Consider the following 20,005-nt stretch of genomic DNA (forward strand, 5'->3'; position numbering starts at 1 on the left):
CCAGTAGGGAAGATACAAAGTGAGTTCACAATGAACTTTAGGTAATTTTTATCAAAATGTAATTGGCAAAGCAGTTTGGATGATATCCAAAGAGAGTGCTGAATTATAACTCATCACCAGAGACTAAAAGGATTCTGTGAAAAATGAAGAGACCTCAAACGATATTATTCAGGGTCAGAGTGAACTTAGATTTCGCATATCAATTAATGAGCAAAAAATATTTTGTGAGGTATAAATATTAAATCACATATATAGATGTCTAGAAAAATTTATGCACTTAGGTTTAATTAGGAAATTTTGAGTAAGAAGTCACTTTGCCAAAGACATATATCAAAATTAATTGTATAACTTGAAAAACATATGTTTAAGTTTTTGTGTGTGTGTTTTGATCATCAGAGATTATTTTAGAAGTCAAGAATGTGAACTTAGGTTTATGGAACAGCAGTTAGTACTGACAGTGAAGTAGTATTTTAGAAACTGTATAAATAAGGTTAGATGGCTTCTTTGATATGGAAGCTCCTTGCCTATGATACTGCCAGACAACTCTGTAGAGAAGTCTTGGTAAGCAAAATGGACTCTGCAATGCTCTCTTTGGTAACAGCAAGAAATGCTTAGGAAATAATAGCTTTAATTGCTTTTAAGTACTACACTACTTGTATTTTAACCGGGAACTTATATTTCTATCAATAAAAGAAAGAAATAGATTCAGTGATTCTTGTACTATAATTACTGTTTAGTAGTATATCTGGATTGCAACCCACTAAACAATTTTATGTGTCCACTTTGTTTAGAGGTGTTTTAATCTGCTATAGGGGGTAAACAGGCAGCTGAATGCTCCCAGAGTACTGAACTATAGACAGATAGCTCAAACAAAATCAAACTGTAACACTACGGGCCACTGGGCTGTCAGAACAGCACTCACTGTGAAGCGCAGTCTTATCACAACACTCAGCTTAGTATCTGTGTTGTCAGTCACCTTGGTATTTGCACTAATTGAGAAGGACAGGATGGTGCTACTCTGCCTCCAGTTTATTTAATTATTTGTTACATTTGTATACTTCCCAACTGGAAAATGCCTGTAAAACAAAACAACAATAACAAGTAACAAAAATAACAATACACTATTAAACATCAAAACATCGAGGAGCTAGCAGTAAAATTAATAAGCAGGCAACATATTTAAGTTTAAATGTCTGCTTAAAGAGGAAGGTCTTAACCTGTTTAAATGTACACAATGAAGACACAAGATGGATCTCCCTCGGAAGGGTGTTCCACGGACGGGGTGGTGGTGGTGGCACTACAGAGAAGGCTCTTTCCCTGTAACACCATTGTCTTTACACCCACCCCAATGTGATGTAGCAATACTGTGTGGAGCCACAGGTCAGATAGTGTGTGGAATGGGGGCGAGGAGGATGCGAAAGGTAGCAGGACTAAGTACAACTCACGCTCTCTGAGCATTTCATCAGCACAAATCTATGTCCTGACATAAATAAGGTGGTAAATAAGTCTTTTACAGCAGGACTTTAAATAATAATTAGCCAGCAGGATAATGTTTGCCCTATTTGCCTTTCATAGGATGCTGCTGCAATTTAATAAATCTGTGATGGAATGCTTGTATAAACTCATTGCTACCATGTGTGAAAAATTCCACCGAGCATTGATTCCGCTGAGCATTCGTTCCACTGCTGTGTTCAGCTGTGAAAGATTGGGGGTTCTTATGGCTCCATTAATAACACTGAAATAAATGCACCTGCTTTCCTTATCCCTGAATTTCTACTGCCACCATCCAATTGTTAAATATCACAATAGCTGGGTTTAGGCATTAGAAAGGTGCAGAACCCCTGCCCTGTGGGCCTAATGTGACCAATGTAGCACCCCAGTCTGGCCTGTGCTGCCTCTTGGGGTTCCTTCAGGGGGCACTGCTTTGGTTTGAAGCCCCACCCCCTGGAGGAAGCTCCTCAGAGGACATCCCGCTGTTATCTGTGATCAAAGATAGTAGAAGGGATGTCCTGTGGGAAGGGTTAGTGGTTGCCTGCTTGCGGGGAAGAGCAGCTGCTCTTCCCTGTGTGTGGGCAAGTCTCACCACCTCTCATCCCTGCTGTTATCTCCAGTCTTAGAGATAGCAGCGGGGATGATTGGTGACAGGGGTTGCGAGCCACTATAGACACAGGACACACAGATGAATAAAATAAATATATATATTTTTTAAGTTGATTGTAATAGATTGAATGTGCCTGATGCTATTGTAACTAGTGAAGCTCAAGCCACTTTATGCACTCTAGTGGCTACATATATCTATTAGATCAGGGTGTGAATACTTGTTGTGTATCCTAACTTCCTATTGTTTTTGTCTTGCAGGAATTTAATTAAAATGCTGCTGTCAATAGGAATGTTAATGCTGTCTGCCACTCAGATTTACACCATTCTCACAGTTCAGCTATTTGCTTTCTTAAACCTATTGCCTGTGGAGGCAGACATCTTGGCAGTAAGTGTTGCAGAAAGCTTATGTCTATGTATGAAGTATTCTTGAAGAAATGGAATTGTCAAAGGGAATTCAACAAAGAGTCCTCATTCGCACAATCACCACAGCCCACCATGGCTTATTTAAGCCACAGTGGGTTGTGGCGCCTGCCAGGTTGCTGATTTATGCTCCCATCACAAGGGTGGCTCTTTGCGGAGGTTAACAAACCACCTCACAATCCTATAACAGGCCATGGCTTCTTGGTGGTTTGTTAACTTCCCCCAAAAGCTGCACTTGCTGGGTTCAGAAGACACAAGAAGCTGCACCCGGCAAGGGTATTTAGAGAAATGAGCCAGCATGTGACTGGCACACGTTGGGATGTTTAAGAAGCCACCATGGCTTATTAACCATCCTTGTGTCATGCAAACCACGCCAGAATCTCGTGGCACCTTAAAGACTTAACAGATATATTAATTCTGGCATAAGCTTTCGTGGACACTGTCCATTTCATCAAATGCATTTTTAAGGGGCCACAAGACTCTTCATTTTTTGCTGCCTCAGACTAAAACAACTACCCTCTGGAAATTGTCAAAGGGAATTGGCACTAAACTTTTTAAGATTAACTGCATATGAATATAATTTCCTAAGGGTTTTTTGAAAAACCTCAGCTGACTTTTAGGCAGTAAACCAGGGTGGGAAGTAATTTTGGGTGTGGTCATAATTGATTTATGGTAGACAAGTAGTGAGTACCAAACCCCACAGATGGGTGTGTGTGTTTTCTTTTCTTTTCCTTCCTTCCTTCCTTTCTTTCTTTCTCTCTCTCTCTCTCTCTCTGTTCGTCCTAGGACCAATCATAATTCCACAAAAGCATGCAAGCTTTCGAGTTCTCCAGAACTCTTCATCAGGCAGGATGGTTAAAATGCAGGGGATGTGGGAAAAAACAGAAGTCCCAAAATTTGGCCAGGTGTTGTAGCCATGTGGTCTGCTGCTTAGACACAGTCTCAAAATAGAGTTTTGCAGTCTGACCGAATTAGTGGAAGGTATTGCAAGTATTTTGCATTCTACGATAGTAGAACCCTTGTTGAAGGACTTTAATCACAGGAGATCCAGCTACTTGACAGAAGCCCCACACAAAGAACTTGAAAACTAGCACTATTTAATTCAGCAGGTTGTAAAATGTCTACAATTGCAAAGGAGTTGGCTTAGAGATTCCTGTATGTTAGATAATAATCAAAAACAATATATCTGCTTAAATTTGGTAAGTTACTTTGTATTAGTGGTCTAGCAACCAAAGGTTTGGCTGATAAGATCACGTAAAGATGTAAAATTCAGTCAACCTCTTTGGGTTCTCTAACCCAGTCTCCAAAACTTTATTTGGAAGTCCATCCCGCCCCATTTATTCCAACACCACAGAATTCCTCTTGTCTTTAGCCTGTGTAGGATATTTATTTAAAGCATTTTTATCCTGCTCCTCCGCCAAAAAGGCTCCTGGAGTGACATACATGTAATCAGTCAGACAAGACAGCTCCTGCCTGCAGGCTTACAATCTAAAAAGACATGACAAAAGGAAAAAGAGATGAGATGTTAAGAGGATGTATTCCTTCACTTCTTCGTGGTCTCTGTGCATCACACATATGGGCTTTGCTCCTGTGTGGAGCCTTGATTCAGGAAACTTCTCTAGATGAGGAATTTTGGCAGGAACCCTCCCCCCACTGTCCCAATGCACATGTCGCTAGCAGGTTCCTGCTTATTCCTTCAGTTCTCTCTCGGCCACCATTGTGGTAGCCTCATCTGGGAACTTCTCCTGCGTTTGGTTCCTCTGAAAGCAATATTTTTCACAAAAAAGCTGATGTTTATTCTTTCTGTCTCTACTGTTATATTTCTGTCTTTATGTTTTGCATTCTTTTGTTTTGGTTTTTGCGATCTAGGCCCCGTTTAGAAAGCATGCCTGTTGCAGGAGCAAGTTACCACTGTCCAACGGACACTCTTTGTGCTTCTTCTATCTTGGTGAAGGCCACGTTGATGAGGCTTGTCCTCATTGCTGGGTGTTCTCTAAAAAAGCCAGGCGAGATCAGGCTGATTGGCTGAAAGCTGCGCCTTAGAAGAAAGTGCTTGAGGAAGTGGCAGACCCACCGATGGCTGAGGTCTCTAACTGCCCCCACCCCGGATGAGGATATTCCCCTCGCCACAGCCTGTACAAGTGTCAGAAGTTGTCTCCACCCAGTGCCCCACACAAACATGTCCAAGTGTGAGTAAGCCCCCTACTCTGGGGAGGGCGCTGACACTTTTGTTGGCTAAAAAGCTCACAAAAAAGGCCAGAACCTTAACAGCCAGTGCAGTCTTCTTCAGACATAAAAAAGAAGGAAAAGTCTGAAACCAGTAGGTTTGCCCCGAGATCAAACCAGACCCCATTCCCCACCTTGGGATTGGTGTAGGTCACTGATGCCTACAGCTGCTGTAGCTGCCCCCATGAGACCCAGAGATTGGGATGAGCGTTGGGAAGAGCCCTACAGCCGACTCCACTAGTATGGCCATGAAGGCCCTTCGGGTTGGGTGCTTCCTCAGTACTGAGGCCAGTGGCCAGCTGTGGTGTTGAGAGCTCCTGAACCACAGGCAGGTAACATTCCTCACTCCACCAGTTTCAAGGGACTTGCACAGCTTGCTTGTTCTTCAGATGCCACTGCCTTGTCCTCTGGCACCAATTCCACCCTTGGCCATGCTATCTCTGCACCCCCAGATGCCACAGCATTCACAACAGGCTACTGAGCAGGTCGCCCCTCCACTGGCTGTGGAAAGATATCTGATGTCGGGCCCAAAAGGCTACAAGTCTAACTTGACTTCAGTTTCATCTCATCACCCATCCCTGTCTCCACTGGATGCAGCGGCTGGGTCTCAGGATACAATTTCACCATCAGACGATCTTGGGCAATTCTCAGATTAGATATTGAGACAAGCCAAGCTGTCCCTGCTGTGCAGGACCCAGTTTTTTACTCTCTCAGCACAGACTCAGCATGACTGGTGGCGATCCCTCTTCTCCCTGCTTTGTGGGACACTATTAAACAGTCATGGAAGGCCCCCTCCACCATGCCTCCCATGTTTAAGAGGCTTGAGGGATGTATCAGCTGCAGGAGGTGGATGCCGAATTCCTGTTTAACCACCCTGCCCCGAATCCAATTGTGGTCGAGGCGGCTCAGGAAAAATCTCGCGAAGTCCATGCTTCACCGGTGGACGAGGAAGGCAGTAGCCTTGATTTCCTCAGAAGGAGGATGTATTCTTCAGCTGCTCTTGGCCTGAAGGTCTCCAACTACCAGGCAGCCATAGCAGGCTATCAGCTGTTCCTTTGGGACAAGGTGGGAAAATTGTAGGAACACCTCCTTGAGGACCAAAAAAACATAGCCCGCATCTTGCAAAATGAGGCAATGACACTTTCCAGACAACAGATAAACACCTCAAGACATCAGGTGGACTGTGATGCCAAACTTCTAGCTCCATTGCCCTTCACTGGCATGCGTGGCTCCACTCAGTGGGAGTTTCACAGGAGGCTCGGTCTCAAATACAGGACTTCCCCTTCGACAGCGAAGGCATATTCATTGCCAAGACGGATGAAGCACTTGAGTAAGTTCAGAAGGCCAGGATAGCAGCCCGTAATATGGGGTTTCAGCAACAGGCCCCAGCCCCACAACACTGATGCTGGTTTAGATCCACTGCAGGTCCGTACCAGACCTCAGCCTCTGGCATTCAGCAACAACAGCCTCGTCAACAACCTGCCCAGCAATGGAATCCCTATTCGGCTTCAAAATACCCCACATTCCACCAAAAAGGTGATGGAGGAAGTAGCCTGCGTCTCTATCTTCCACTTTCTCTTCATTCAGCTGCTCAGCCCCCCATCTTCGGCAATGTTCTGTTCCTTTTTCTCTCCACCTGGCTCAACATCACCTTGGGCTCCTGGGTTCTTTCTATCATATGGAGAGTTTACAGGATCAAATTCGATACCCTCCCCCCACTTGATACCATGAAAGTCACAGTTCCATATCCTGTTCTCCACCAAGAAGTCGCCACCCTCCTCAGAAAGGGAGCTATTGTACCCATGCCTTGCTCGCATCTCCATGATGGGTTTTACTCAAGGTAGTTCACAGTACTGAAGAAGGATGAAGGTCTCTGGTCAATCCTGGATCTCTGAGACCTAAATCTGTACATTTCACCCAGAATGTTCCGCATGGTTTCTCTGGCATCCACGTTCCCTCTCCTCTCCTGAGGAGATTGGTTTACTTCTATCGACCTCAAGGATAGTTACTTGCATATCGCCATAGGGGCAGCATACAGAGTTACCTCCACTTCGTCATCAGTACCAATGCCTACCCTTTGACCTAGCCACTGCCCCGAGAGTGTTCACCAAGTGCATGGTGGTGGTCTGTTCCCATTTTCAGATGCAAGGAATCGAGCCCATACATAGCATCGTGCCCATACATAGACGATTGGTTGCTGGTGGTGTTGACGAGGAATCATCTCCTTTGGTTGATAGAGGTGACCTACAATCTCCTGCATTGCGTGGGACTTTGCCTTATAACGTACCCAAAGTCTTCAGCTTATTGGGGTATTGCTGGATTGCAGGTCGGGTTGGGCCTTTCTCCTGCAAGACCAAATGAAGTGCTGACTTTGCTGGTGACAGAGATTGGTTTTCGCAGGTCCACCTTGGCTTTCAAGATCCAGCATCTATTGGGCCTGATGGCCACAACAACCTCTGTTTTTTATTATGCTCACTTATGTATGAGGCCTCTCTAGAACTGGCTCATACACAATTTTAATACTGAGCGCGACGCTTGCCAGACCAAGCTGCAGCTTCCACAGAACATCAGGGACTCCCTGCAGTGGTGGATGGTACCACCTAACATGTCGGAGGGCAGGTATGCCCTTTCTTCAGTCTTCTCCATCTGGAGTAGTAACTATACATGCGTTGCTGTTTCGATGGGGAGCTCATTGCTCGAGCCTCACAGTCCATGGACAACAGTTGGCTGCGGAGAGCTCAAGGCAGTGGACAAAGCCTTTTGGGCATTCAAGCAGGACCTAGAGGGCAGACTGGTCCATGTCATATTGGACAACACAACGGTGGTCGCGTACTTGAACAAACAAGGGGGTAAGAGATCACTTCTTGCCTTGACGCTCAAGATTTTTGGGTGGTGTTTGCCTCACCTGATCAGCTTGGTCGCTATCCATGTTGCCAGAGCGGACAGTGTTTTGGCTGACCAGCTCAGTTGGACCAAGCTTACCTCCCACGAATGGGAGGTGGGACAGATTGGTTCTGAGGACACTCTTTCAGTGCTGGGGCACGCCAAAGGTTGATTTTTTTTGCTACACAGCACAACACTGTTTGTCATGCTTTTTGCAGCCAGGCAGGCCACAGTGCAGGTTTGTTGGGAGATGCTTTCATTCTCACACGGACAGGAGTGTTGCATTACCTTTTCCCTCTGTTCCCACTAATTACAAAGGTACTTGCAAAGATTGGAACAGACAGTACTGAGTGCATATTCGTGACTCCGTGGTTGCCTCGTCAGGCATGGTTCGCTCTGCTGCTCAAGACAGCGCAGTGTTGATACTATCATCTCCCATCGCATCCATCCCTTCTCACCAGAGAGAACGGTCGAATCCAGCACCCAGACTTAACGACCTTCTGCTTGATCGGCTGACAGAGACTGAGCCAGTCCCGGCATCAATTCAGAGACTCCTTGATGCCGGTCATAAGGCTTCCACTCAGCGCTTTTATGCGAGGAAATGAACTGCTTTTTCTGCATTTGCTCACGCTCAGAGTTTTCACACACACTGGTTCTCCTTGCACCAAATACTCCAGTTTCTCCTCTCACTTTTTGAGAAAGGACTGAAGTTAGCATCACTAAGAATTTATCTGTCTACTGTTTCTGCTTTTCCCCCGCCTGTTGAGAAGTTTTAAGTTTTTTCGCATCTGACAGCAAAGAGATTTCTGAAGGGTATCGGGAATCTGGCACCACCTGTTCACTCCACAGTACCAAGCTGGAGCCTGTCAGTAATATTAAAGGCATTATGATCTAAGGCTCTTGAGCCACTGGCAACCACGGACTTGCGCCTCCTTTCCTGGAAGGTGGTGTTCTTGGTGGCCTTCTGCACACTGTGCCAGTGTACTCTGTTCGCTCAGAGTAGACCAGCCTCACCTAACCTTTCATCAGGATAATGTGGTCCTCAGACCTGACCCCTCTTTCTTGCCTAAAGTTGTGTTGGATTTTCATTTAAACCAGGAAATTATTCTGCCTGCGTTCTTTGCTTCCCTGTCTCGACCTCTGTTGTGTACTGTGCTTTGGCCTTCTACAAGTCGAGGACTGAGCAGTTCCAACTTTCGACTTGCCTCTTCCTTTGCTACAGGGGCAAGTGCAATGGCCATCCTCTCTCGACTCAGCGCTTTGCTTCTTCAGTCGTCAAGACTATGGAGCTATCATATGAGCTGGCTGGTCTTGAACTGTCTGTCCCAGTCTGAGCTCACTCTACTCGTGGGGTAGCGACATCGGTCACATTCGACAGAGGGGTTACCATGCCTGAACTGTGCCGTGCTGCAGCCTGGTTGACACCATCTACCTTTGTTAGACACTACAGTCTGGATGTTTGGGCTAGAGCTGACAGTGCCTTTGGTCATGCTGTCCTTTCTTCTGTACTGTAATAGGACACCGATCCACCACCATATAAGTTAGCTTGCTACTCGCCCATATGTATGATGCACAGAGACCACGAAGAAGAAAGACAGATTGCTACCTGTAACTGTAATTCTTTGAGTGGTCTCAAGTTCAATGTTGGGTATTGAAGGCATTTCTTCTCAGTTCTGAAGCTACAATGTTGGTCTCAAGGAACTGAGGGAATAAGCAGGAACCTGCTAGGGACATACCACTCTGGGACAGTGGGGAAAGGGTTCCTGCCAAAACTCCTCAGCTATAGAAGTTTTCCCAAACCAAGGCTCCGCACAGGCACAGAGCCTGTCTTTAATATTTGGCTGATCACAAGTATGGCTGAAGGGGGAGAATCTTGAGGGTTTAAATATAGCTGAACATTGTAAAGCTGAAATGGAAACCAATTGGTAGGTGCATAAAGGAACACCCAGAGCTGGGCCTCATGTTTGGTCCTTTGGGCACAAGGTGGGGCATAGCACCTTCTTGACCTCAGGAAGAAGAGTCTAAAGTGTAACTTTGAGGAATTGAATGTTGTTGAACTCAGGAGTGTGCTGTTATTTCTCAATTGTATGCTAATGTTTTATGATCACCTCATGAATTAGCACATAATATGTGGTTTCACATTTCTTTTCCATTTAGTTTAATTTTGAAAATGCGACACAGACATTTGATGACCTGCCAGCAAGGTTTGGCTACAGACTGCCAACGGAAGGCTTGAAGGTAAGAAGTAACAGCTTGGAACAGCGAGGAATAGAATAGGAATAAATACCATTTATCTTGGTGCTTCGTGAATACTTAATGTATATCTTTGTCTGTCATGCAGGTGTTAAATCCATAGAGATAGTTCAGACTAAGTCCACTGAAAGAAATTCAGTCATCACTGTGACTGGGACAGCTATAGATACAGAATTTCTGTCTGGCACAGAGCTCTTAAGGTATAAAGCCCCAATCGGGGCAGGGTAGTAGTGGATGTAGTATTTCTAGGTTATAGTTTACCTGTGTTTTGATTCCATACACTTCCTCTTAAAATAGATTTCACATGTTTAGAACTTTCTCATTGGATTAGGAAAGCAATCTAATGCCCCAGCTGGAAATCCGTTTCAGCTCTCCCCTTCACACGTTGTATCTCATATTTGTGCCTTGAATGAGAATCCATTTGCAAAAAGCACTTATGTAAGACTGGAGAAGTGTAGTAAGTCCTCTGACACCCCTCAGATCTGTAATCTACATGGGGGACTAAGGGCTGGTCCACTTGATCCAGACTTTTAGAAAACTCATATGCACTGTGGAGTGCAGACAAATGTGTATGCCACAATGTGCTCTTTGGGCAGTATGTGCAGATGTCAGTATATCCAGTAGCAACAATTATTCCATATCAAAAAATGGCATGGAATTTGGACAGTATTTGGGTACATGTCATGTAGACATTGCCATTTGTGCTTCATACGCATATGCTGTTCTAAATGACTACTGCATGAACCTGCTGATGAGCCTTTGCTTACTCCAAAAGTTCAGATTCAGTTTAATACATGTGGGACTCTTTGTATTTGCTTTCTATTTCCTGAGGCTGGGGACATGTTTACAGTAAGAATTTCAAGATTTGCTCTACAACTTTGAGGTCTAGAAACATGTTCTAATCTGAAGAAGTGTGAATCCTTGCAGACAACACAATGTTTCTCTAGGCTGCATGCAACTTGAAAACCATGTCTTTCTGCTTCATTCAGAAATTCTTACTTACTGCTGCAGAATTGTACTGAGTGTTTTTGTTTTTCCAGTTATTCATTTTTTTAATTGGACATGACTTTCTTAGGTTGAAGCCTGCTTTTCACTGTCTGGGATATGTATTAAAATGTTCTTTACAACAAGGGATTTGATGTGAGAAGCACAACTGTGTCCAGTAACAAGAAAGGAAACAAACCACAAGCAATGAACTATAATGCGAAGGCTTTTCTTCATAGTGTGGAAAGTTTCAAGAAGACTTTTTTATAATCCCTGATGATTAATTTAACAGATGATATGTTGGGAAATAAAGCTTCAGTTAAATCTGAAGAAAAGCACTCCTGACAATCATTGGACTATGTGTAGAGATGTTGTTGGGGAACAGTCAAGCCCATGATTGAACCTACAACATTTAAATTAAGCATGACTTTAGAATAAAAGCTTTCTGTAATCTGGCTATGTGAAATATGCAGAGCATGAAGGTTGCTTGTTGACCTTTTCTCTGTCCTTACTAGGAGGAAAACAAAAGTGTTTTTCCTGATAGTAATTTCAGGTACTGGAGATTGGAAATGGCTTTGTATTCCTTTGTTGGGTGGGTGTGCCAAAGGAATGTGGATGAGAGGATGCCTGGGGTAAAAAGAGCAAGATGGGAAGGAATGTTTCCCACCACTTGTCCAATATACTGAGAGCAGATCTATATGTTCAGAAAAGCAGATGGTACAGCCCTTGTTGAGAACGTCACACTTCAGACTGAAGTTGAGGAATCTTATTTTGAAGGTTTCTCCATGTAGAAAATCAGGAGGGAAGAAGCACATGAAGAAGGCTAGCGAGACTTGGCTCTGGAGATTATGGGGTGTGCACCTTCTTGCTGTTATGAGAACTCTAATTTGGGCTATTCCCAGGTTCGCATTTTTATCCATTAGTCCATAGTCACTGCATTACTTCACAGACGGTTTGGCTGTTAACCCAGATCCATTAATTCAGTCACTGCATTACCTCACAGATATTTAGCCTTCAGCTCACAAGTCAAGAGACTGTCTTATTGCTGAGGGTGCTGTGCTCTTGGGTGAGCCAACCACAAACCTACTTGTTATTCCTCAGGATGTTACAATGGCTATTTCGAGCTGTTATTCAGGATGCTGTAACTGTTGACACAGCAATTGCTGACCTCTGACTGTAAGGGCCTCTTAACCCACTTGTCAGAAGTGCTTATGGCATGATTTCTGAGACCACCAATACTCCCTATCTCATGGCCTTGCAGACCCACCATCATTGCACTATGGGAACCCATTCACCTAAAATCTAATACGAACTCTGGATACCTAAATGCTGGAACATACATAATAACACATAAAATCAAATGTAATGCACGAAATGCCATGCTTAGTCTCACATGAGGCAGTATGCTTGCTCATGATCATGACAATCCATGGATTAAACAATCCATACGTGGTTGTTATGTGCACACTGGGTCAGAGGGAAGAAAGGAAAAGGCAGAAAAAGATGAGACCCTTTTCAGTCCAAACTGTCCCCCCGCCAAGCTTTGCTAAAGAAGCTTTGCTTATGACTATATCATCTTCTTCAACCTCTTCCTTTCCTTCAGTATATTGTTAAAAAAAGTTTGTTTAATTCCCAGTTCCCTTCCTGTATACATCCATGTATTAGCTCTTTGACTTGTATATCCTATTCCTTAAGAACATCAAAATTAAAGCTCCCTCCAGTTGTGTGTTTCCCATTATCCAAGAAAGTGGTTCGTGGTTGATAAAGTAAGCATTTGTCATTCCCTTTATGTCCTTCTTGGTTTCTGTAGCTCATATACTTTGCAATAGTATCCCAGTCAAAGCCACACCATGGATGTGGTTGATCTTGCTAAGTTAGTATAGAACTATCCAACTTCTGGATAATGGACAATGGAACCAATTACCTAGGGAGGTGGTGGGCTCTCCCACACTGGAGACATTCAAGACGAGGCTGGATAGCCATCTGTCAGGGATGCCCTGACTTGGATTCCTGCATTGAGCAGGGGGTTGGACTCGATGGCCTTGTAGGCCCCTTCCAGCCCTACTATTCTATGATTCTATGCATCAGCTGTCTTCAAATTAGAATTATGTCAAGAATTTCCAGCTGCAAGAACATATTGGAAAGATTTGGGGTCATGTGAACAAAGATCACATCATGTATTTATATATTTTATTTGTATCCTGCCCTTCTACTAAGAAAAATGGCACTTAAGGTAACTGCATGGGATGTATCAATGACTCTAATGAAGGAAGCTTTAATAGCTGATATTGAGTCATATTTGACACCTATAAGGAGTTGCCATATTGCGTGGGACCATTGGTCTGTCTGTCCAGTACTATCTACTCTTACTGGCAAGAGCTCTTAAAACCCTCAGTTGGGGATTTCTTTCGGTTGTTGTTGTTTTGTTTTTTTAACTTGGGATGTTTGGAATTAAGGGCATCTCTACACCTCCAGTTTATTGCACATTCATGATTGGCCACTCACTGAATTATGCAGGTCCATTACATGACGTCGTCATTGTCCAGTCATTATCCCACCATTTTCACCCACCTATCCTGTGTTTTCTTCAAATGGAAAAAATGTGGTATTTTTCCAAATATGCGCAGATGGAACTCTATGCCACCCCCGTGTATTTCTCCCGTAGCGCGAATGAACTGTGTGTTGGCGGCTGTTTTGGGTTGTTGTGGATGTGGTCATGATGGTGAAGGCAGTGATGACAGCACCTGTGCCATTTTGAGTCCTCAGCATTTTCGGCCTGCAGTGTTCTGAATAAGGTGGCAGGTCGGCAGAATGGTGTGCCAGCTTTCCGACCTGCCGGGATGTCCCCTGCGGTGCATTCCCAGCAAGTAAATGGCTGAGTAAATGGCAGAGATTGTAAAAAAACACTGAACAGGTAGGTGGGAGGCCCAGGGAGATCAGTGGAGGGCCCTGCCTGTGTGTCAGTCCCCATCCACCAGTAATGTGCAAGCGGAGGGAAAAGGGCAGGAACCAGGGAGGAATTATTACATCCTGAGAGTGTGTAATGCTTCTTTGTAGAAAGGTGGCGATGCCTCTGAGTGGCATCACCATCCCTGAGAAGGAAAGAAATGAAAACTAATGCAATGGGGACAGCCATCTAAAGAGAACAACCCAGTCCTGTAGTGATACCGGATAGGGAAAGAACTGGCATTAATGTGGAATTCTCCACCTGTGTGATGGAGCCCTAAGCCTGGGATGAACCTTTGCTTGGCCACAGAGCTGTGGGACTTCCCCATCTATTTCTCTTCACCACCACCCTTTTTGTGCAACATATACATTTGAGGAGTTGTCCTAACACTATTGATTAATTATGGCAAACAGTAGGTCTCTGAGCAGGGACCTGAGCTTAGCACCACCTGAAATGAATGTGCTTCTTTCCATTGACTTCACAGGCTTTACTGCTTATGTTGCAATCCGATGCACATCAATTTGGGAGTAAGCTCCCCTGAACTTAGTGCAATTGAATCTTGAAGAAACCTGCATGGGATTGGCCTTTTAGTAAATGATTGCACTACTTCTGCTTCTTCTCATAATACATTTGATATGCAATTATTTCCCAATAACTGAAGTTAGGTTAAGTTATCATTTACTGCCGCAGCATGAACTTTAAAGCAACCATGTTTGAAGATTGTCTGAAAATAACCTCAGCAGAAATAACCAGGCTGTACCAGACCATATGTTAATGCATGCTTGCAGTTCTTAACTTTGTTTATAGTTCTGCAGTCATTTCACAAAAGTTGTAAACTTGAAATGGCCCATCATCCCTGATTCTTGGGGCTTGATGGCCTGAGGCGGAAACCCTGCAATGACTGCCATAACCTGGCAGTAACTTTAACTTTTTTTAGTTAACTCTCTTTAATTGAGCACTCTTGGGTAATGCTGCCTTGTCCAGCAAGGGGTGAGTGAGTCATCTCTTGAGTTTTTTGGTTGATCTTTAGCAGCAGTTGAAATAAGTTGAAGGATGATTCTCTTGCCTCAGTGCCTTCATCCTGCCACGTCCTGGATACTTATAAAACACTTTTGTAGAGGGCTTTGGACAGACAGACTCTCTAATATGCTATCAGTTTTTTGTTGGATTATCACAGCTTTTAAACCAATTATTTTACTCATGTTATGTTATATGTTAGCTTTTGGATATGGATAAACAATAATTCTGCATATCACCATTAAATTAAAAGTCCTTAGGCTTGGTTGCTGCTTTGAGTACAAGCTATTGTAAAGAAGTGGGAAGTATTAATAATAAATAGCAGTTATTTATTTTATTTGTGCCCTGCCTTTCCACAAAGAAAATGGTGCTCAAGGTGGCCAAAATGGCACTTGAGGAGGCTACTGCTTAAAATTGATCCCCAGTTTCCTCCAAACCCCAAATTGCTCTAACTTTGTTATAGACCTCATGCATTCATCAAATCTTCCATAGTGGGAGCTGTTGGAAATCTCTGTCACTATCCATTTGCACACATTTCCCAATTCTGCAGCAGGTTAGACTAGGTAGCTGTTGGGCTCCTTCACAGTGGGGGAAAAAGGGCTGTGCTGCTGCGCTCACAGCACAGAGAACATGTACTCATGGTTCTTAAGATCGGGGCAGAGAACAATGGGCAATGATGCAGGCTGTAGTACTGGACCTACTTTGTAAATTCCATGAAAGGCGGTATTCCTTGTTCTGAGAGTAAGTGGTTTGGGAGTATGCCAAGACTACCCACAACATTGATCCTCCTTGGACGTATGCAGCACCTACAGCTGAATTGCCACAAAATTCAATGCAAAAACTTCCAGAATTTGATTATGTGTATGCTGTCCGGTCCTTCACAGGTCCCAGTGTGCAGTAATTGAGGGCACAAGCAAGGTGCGGTATGTGGTACTTGTATTTGTAGTGTAACATATTTTGAGAAAGGCTTGGCTTCTCTGGATATTGGCTCCAATTACATGCCTTCTAATGTAATTGCGCGCAGTCTGGTTTACTTAGCAGCAGAGTACTGTGCGCCAGTGTGGCTTAATAGTCCATACACGAGAAAGATCGATACACAACTGCATGAGTCAATGCGCATCGTTAGTGGGACGATACAACCTACTCCCACATACTGGCTGCCTGTTTTGAGCCACATACCACCTCCGGATGTAAGATGAAAGAGTGCCCTTCTTCAAGAATATCGGAAGATTATTGAAACTCTCCAGCTACCAATATTAAATGACATAACCTGCTTGGAGCGAAACAGGCCAAGATCGAGACATCCAGCCATTTCTACCGCTAAAGCTCTTCTAGAAGATGATTTTAATATCCACAACATGTGGAAACAACATTGGCTAGGAAACTGTCCTCCACAATGCCAAAGCTTGCCTTGCATCTTGGAAAAACCACCTGGATTTGACCAGCCCCGTGCAATATGGACAACCTTGAACCGAATTCGCATGGGTCATGGTAGATGTGCAGATGCCCTTTATAAATGGGGCAAAACAACATCATCAAATTGTGATTGTGGGGCTGAAAAACAAACTGTCCAACACGTAGTGACAGAGTGTCAAAACCGAGCCTACAGTGGAGACTTTGCTGATTTCCTGGCTGTGACAACTGAAGCAAAAAACTATATCTGTAACCTAGACATACATTTGTGATCTTCCTGTCTATATTTTATATTTCATATTTATTATGCTCTATGTTTTTATTGTAACACGATGTGAATGTGCCATATGATAAATAAATAAAATAAATGTAATTGCAACAAGCTGAAGCAGTCAGTATCTCAAGGTTAAATATTTAATACGTGCTAGTTGCAAATACCAATTCATCCTGCTATTATTGCTGTGATGTGAATGATAACCATTAGTCTTGGCAATGTTTTTCAAGCCTCAGCTGCTGAGAATCTTGTACAGTTTTTTCTAATAGTGATTTTTTTAAAGGAACAGTTTCTAAATTTAGGGGCTATGCTGAAGAACTCTAAAATGCAATATATGATGTCTAACGGTCAGGAACGTGGTAGAAAGTAATGTGACTTTAAATAGCAAGTATGGTATGGTAAGGAAGTAATTGGGAGTAGTGTGGGGAGAAGGGAAGTGACACCTTGCTTCTGGGGGGGGGATGTGTGTGTGTAATCCGCTTTTATTTCAAAATGAGATCAACTGACAAACAAATACTATTGATTTAAAGTTCATTTTACATATCTATATAATATCCCACCCCTTCATGGATCACTGCCTTGTTGTGGCGAAGGGGCTTGCGTAACTCAGTGAAGCCATAAGCTATGCCGTGCAGGGCCACCCAAGACGGACAGGTCATGGCGGAGAGTTCTAACAAAATGTGGTCCACTGGAGAAGGAAATGGCAACCCACTCCAGTATTCTTGCCAAGAAAATCCCATGGAACGTATGACAAGGCTAAAAGATATGACGCCAGAAGATGAGCCCCTCAGGTTGGAAGGTGTCCAATATACTACTGGGGAAGAGCAGAGGGAATTTCCAAGTAGCGCCAGAAAGAGTGAAGCGGCTGGGCCAAAGCCGAAAGGACACTCAGCTGTGGATGTGTCTGGTGGTGAAAAGAAAGTCCGATGCTGTAAAGAACAATATTGTTTAGGAACCTGGAATGTCAGATCAATGAATCAAGGTAAGCTGGAGGTGGTCAAACATGAGATGGCAAGATTGAACATCAACATCTTGGGAATCAGCGAACTAATATGGACAGGCATGGGCGAATTTAATTCAGGTGACCATTATATCTACTACTGTGGGCAAGAATCCCTTAGAAGAAATGGAATAGCACTCATAGTCAACAAAAGGGTGGGAAAAGCAGTACTGGGGTACAATCTCAAAAACGATAGAATGATCTCAGTACGAATCCAAGGCAAACCATTCAACATCACAGTAATTCAAGTTTGTGCCCCAACCTCTGAGGCCGAAGAAGCTGAAGTTGATCGGTTCTATGAAGACCTCCAACACCTTCTAGAACTAACACCAAAAAAAGATGTCCTCTTCATCATAGGGGATTGGAACGCTAAAGTAGGAAGTCAAGAAATCACCGGGATAACAGGCAGGCATGGCCTTGGTGTACAAAATGAAGCAGGACAAAGGCTAATAGAGTTTTGCCAAGAGAACACGCTGATCATAGCAAACACTCTTTTCCAACAGCACAAGAAGTGACTCTAAACATGGACATCACCAGATGGTCAATATTGAAATCAGATTGATTATGTCCTTTGCAGCCAAAGATGGAGAAGCTCTATACAGTCAGTCAAAACAAGACCTGGAGCTGACTGTGGTTCAGATCATGAGCTTCTTATTGCAACATTTCGGCTTAAATTGAAGAACGTAGGGAAAACCACTAAACCATTCAGGTATGACCTCAATCATATCCCTTATGAATATACAGTGGAGGTGAGGAATAGATTTCAGAGATTAGACCTGATAGACAGAGTGCCTGAGGAACTATGGACGGAGGTCCGTAACATTGTTCAGGAGGCAGGAACTCAATTCTTCCTAAGGAAAAAGAAATGCAAGAAAGCAAAGCGGCTGTCTGATGAGGCTTTACAAGTAGCTGAGGAAAGAAGGGAAGCGAAAAGCAAGGGAGAAAGGGGAAGATATATCCAACTGAATGCAGAGTTCCAGAGAACAGCAAGGAGAGACAAGAAGGCCTTATTAAATGAACAATGCAAATAAATTGAGGAAAACAACAGAATGGGAAAGACTAGAGATCTTTTCAAGAAAATCGGAGATCTCAAGGGAAAGTTTTGTGCAAAGACGGGCATGATAAAGGACAAAGAAGGCAGGGACCTAACAGAAGCAGATGAGATTAAGAAGAGGTGGAAAGAATACACAGAAGAACTATACAGGAAAGATCTGAATGTCCCTGATAGCCATGATAGTGCGGTCACTGAACTTGAGCCGGACATCCTCGAGAGTGAAGTCAAGTGGGCCTTAGGAAGCATTAGTAACAACAAAGCTAGCGGAGATGACAGTCTTCCAGCTGAGCTATTTAAGATCCTAAAAGATGATGCTGTTTAAAGTGCTGCACTCAATATGCCAACAAATTTGGAACACTCAGCAGTGGCCACAATACTGGAAAAGGTCAGTTTACATTCCAATTCCAAAGAAGACCAATGCCAAAGAGTGTTCAAACTACCGCACAATTGCGCTCATTTCACATGCCAGCAAGGTTATGCTCAAAATCCTACAAGCTAGGCTCCAGCAGTATGAGAACCGAGAACTACAGGAAGTACAAGCGGGATTTCGAAGAGGCAGAGGAACTAGAGATCAAATCACCAACATTCGCTGGATCATGGAGAAAGCAAGAGAATTCCAGAAAAACGTCCATTTCTGCTTCATTGACTACGCTAAAGCCTTTGACTGTGTGGATCACAACAAACTGTGGCAAATTCTTAAAGAGATGGGAGTACCAGACCACCTTACCTGTCTCCTGAGAAACCTGTATGAGGGTCAAGAAGCAACAGTAAGAACTGGACATGGAACAACCGATTGGTTCAAAATTGGGAAAGGAGTACGACAAGGCTGTATATTGTCACCCTGCTTATTTAATTTATATGCAGAGTACATCATGAGAAACGCCGGGTTGGATGAATCACAGGTTGGAATTAAGATTGCTGGGAGAATTATCAACAACCTCAGATCCGCAGATGATACCACCCTAATGGCAGAAAGTGAAGAGGATCTCAAGAGCCTCTTGTTGAGGGTGAAAGTGGAGAGTGCCAAAGCTGGTTTGAAACTCAACATTAACAAAACTAAGATCATGGCATCTGGCCCCATCACTTCCTGGCATATGGAAGGGGAAGAAATGGAAGCAGTGACAGATTTTACTTTCTTGGGCTCCAAGATCACCGCAGACGGTGACTGTAGCCATGAAATTAAAGGACGCTTGCTCCTTGGGAGGAAAGCTATGGCACACCTAGACAGCATAGTAAGAAGCAGAGACATCACCTTGCCGACAAAGGTTTGTATAATCAAAGCTATGGTTTTCCCACTAGTAATGTATGGCTGTGAGAGCTGGACTATAAGGAAGGCTGAGTGCCGAAGAATCGATGCTTTCGAACTGTGGTGCTGAAGAAGACTCTTACGAGTCCCCTGGACTGCAAGGAGGTCAAATCAGTCAATTCAGTCCT

The 20,005-nt window shown here is 43.7% G+C and overlaps 1 protein-coding gene across 2 annotated transcripts in view; it reads left to right on the forward strand.

Annotated features, from left to right (window-relative positions):
* The window catches only part of RNF13 (ring finger protein 13), a 77,756-nt gene that overhangs the window by 13,593 nt on the left and 44,158 nt on the right, over positions 1-20,005 (forward strand). For both annotated transcript variants that reach the window (XM_084847274.1, XM_084847275.1), the window contains 2 exons: positions 2,359-2,485; positions 9,787-9,867. In XM_084847274.1, coding sequence (XP_084703400.1) covers positions 2,359-2,485; positions 9,787-9,867 — 208 coding nt within the window. The remainder of the gene's footprint in view (positions 1-2,358; positions 2,486-9,786; positions 9,868-20,005) is intronic.

Source organism: Heloderma suspectum, chromosome 3, assembly GCF_057233095.1.
Source record: "Heloderma suspectum isolate Gila_16-S chromosome 3, 16-S_ref, whole genome shotgun sequence".
Classification (NCBI taxonomy): Eukaryota; Metazoa; Chordata; class Lepidosauria; order Squamata; family Helodermatidae; genus Heloderma; species Heloderma suspectum.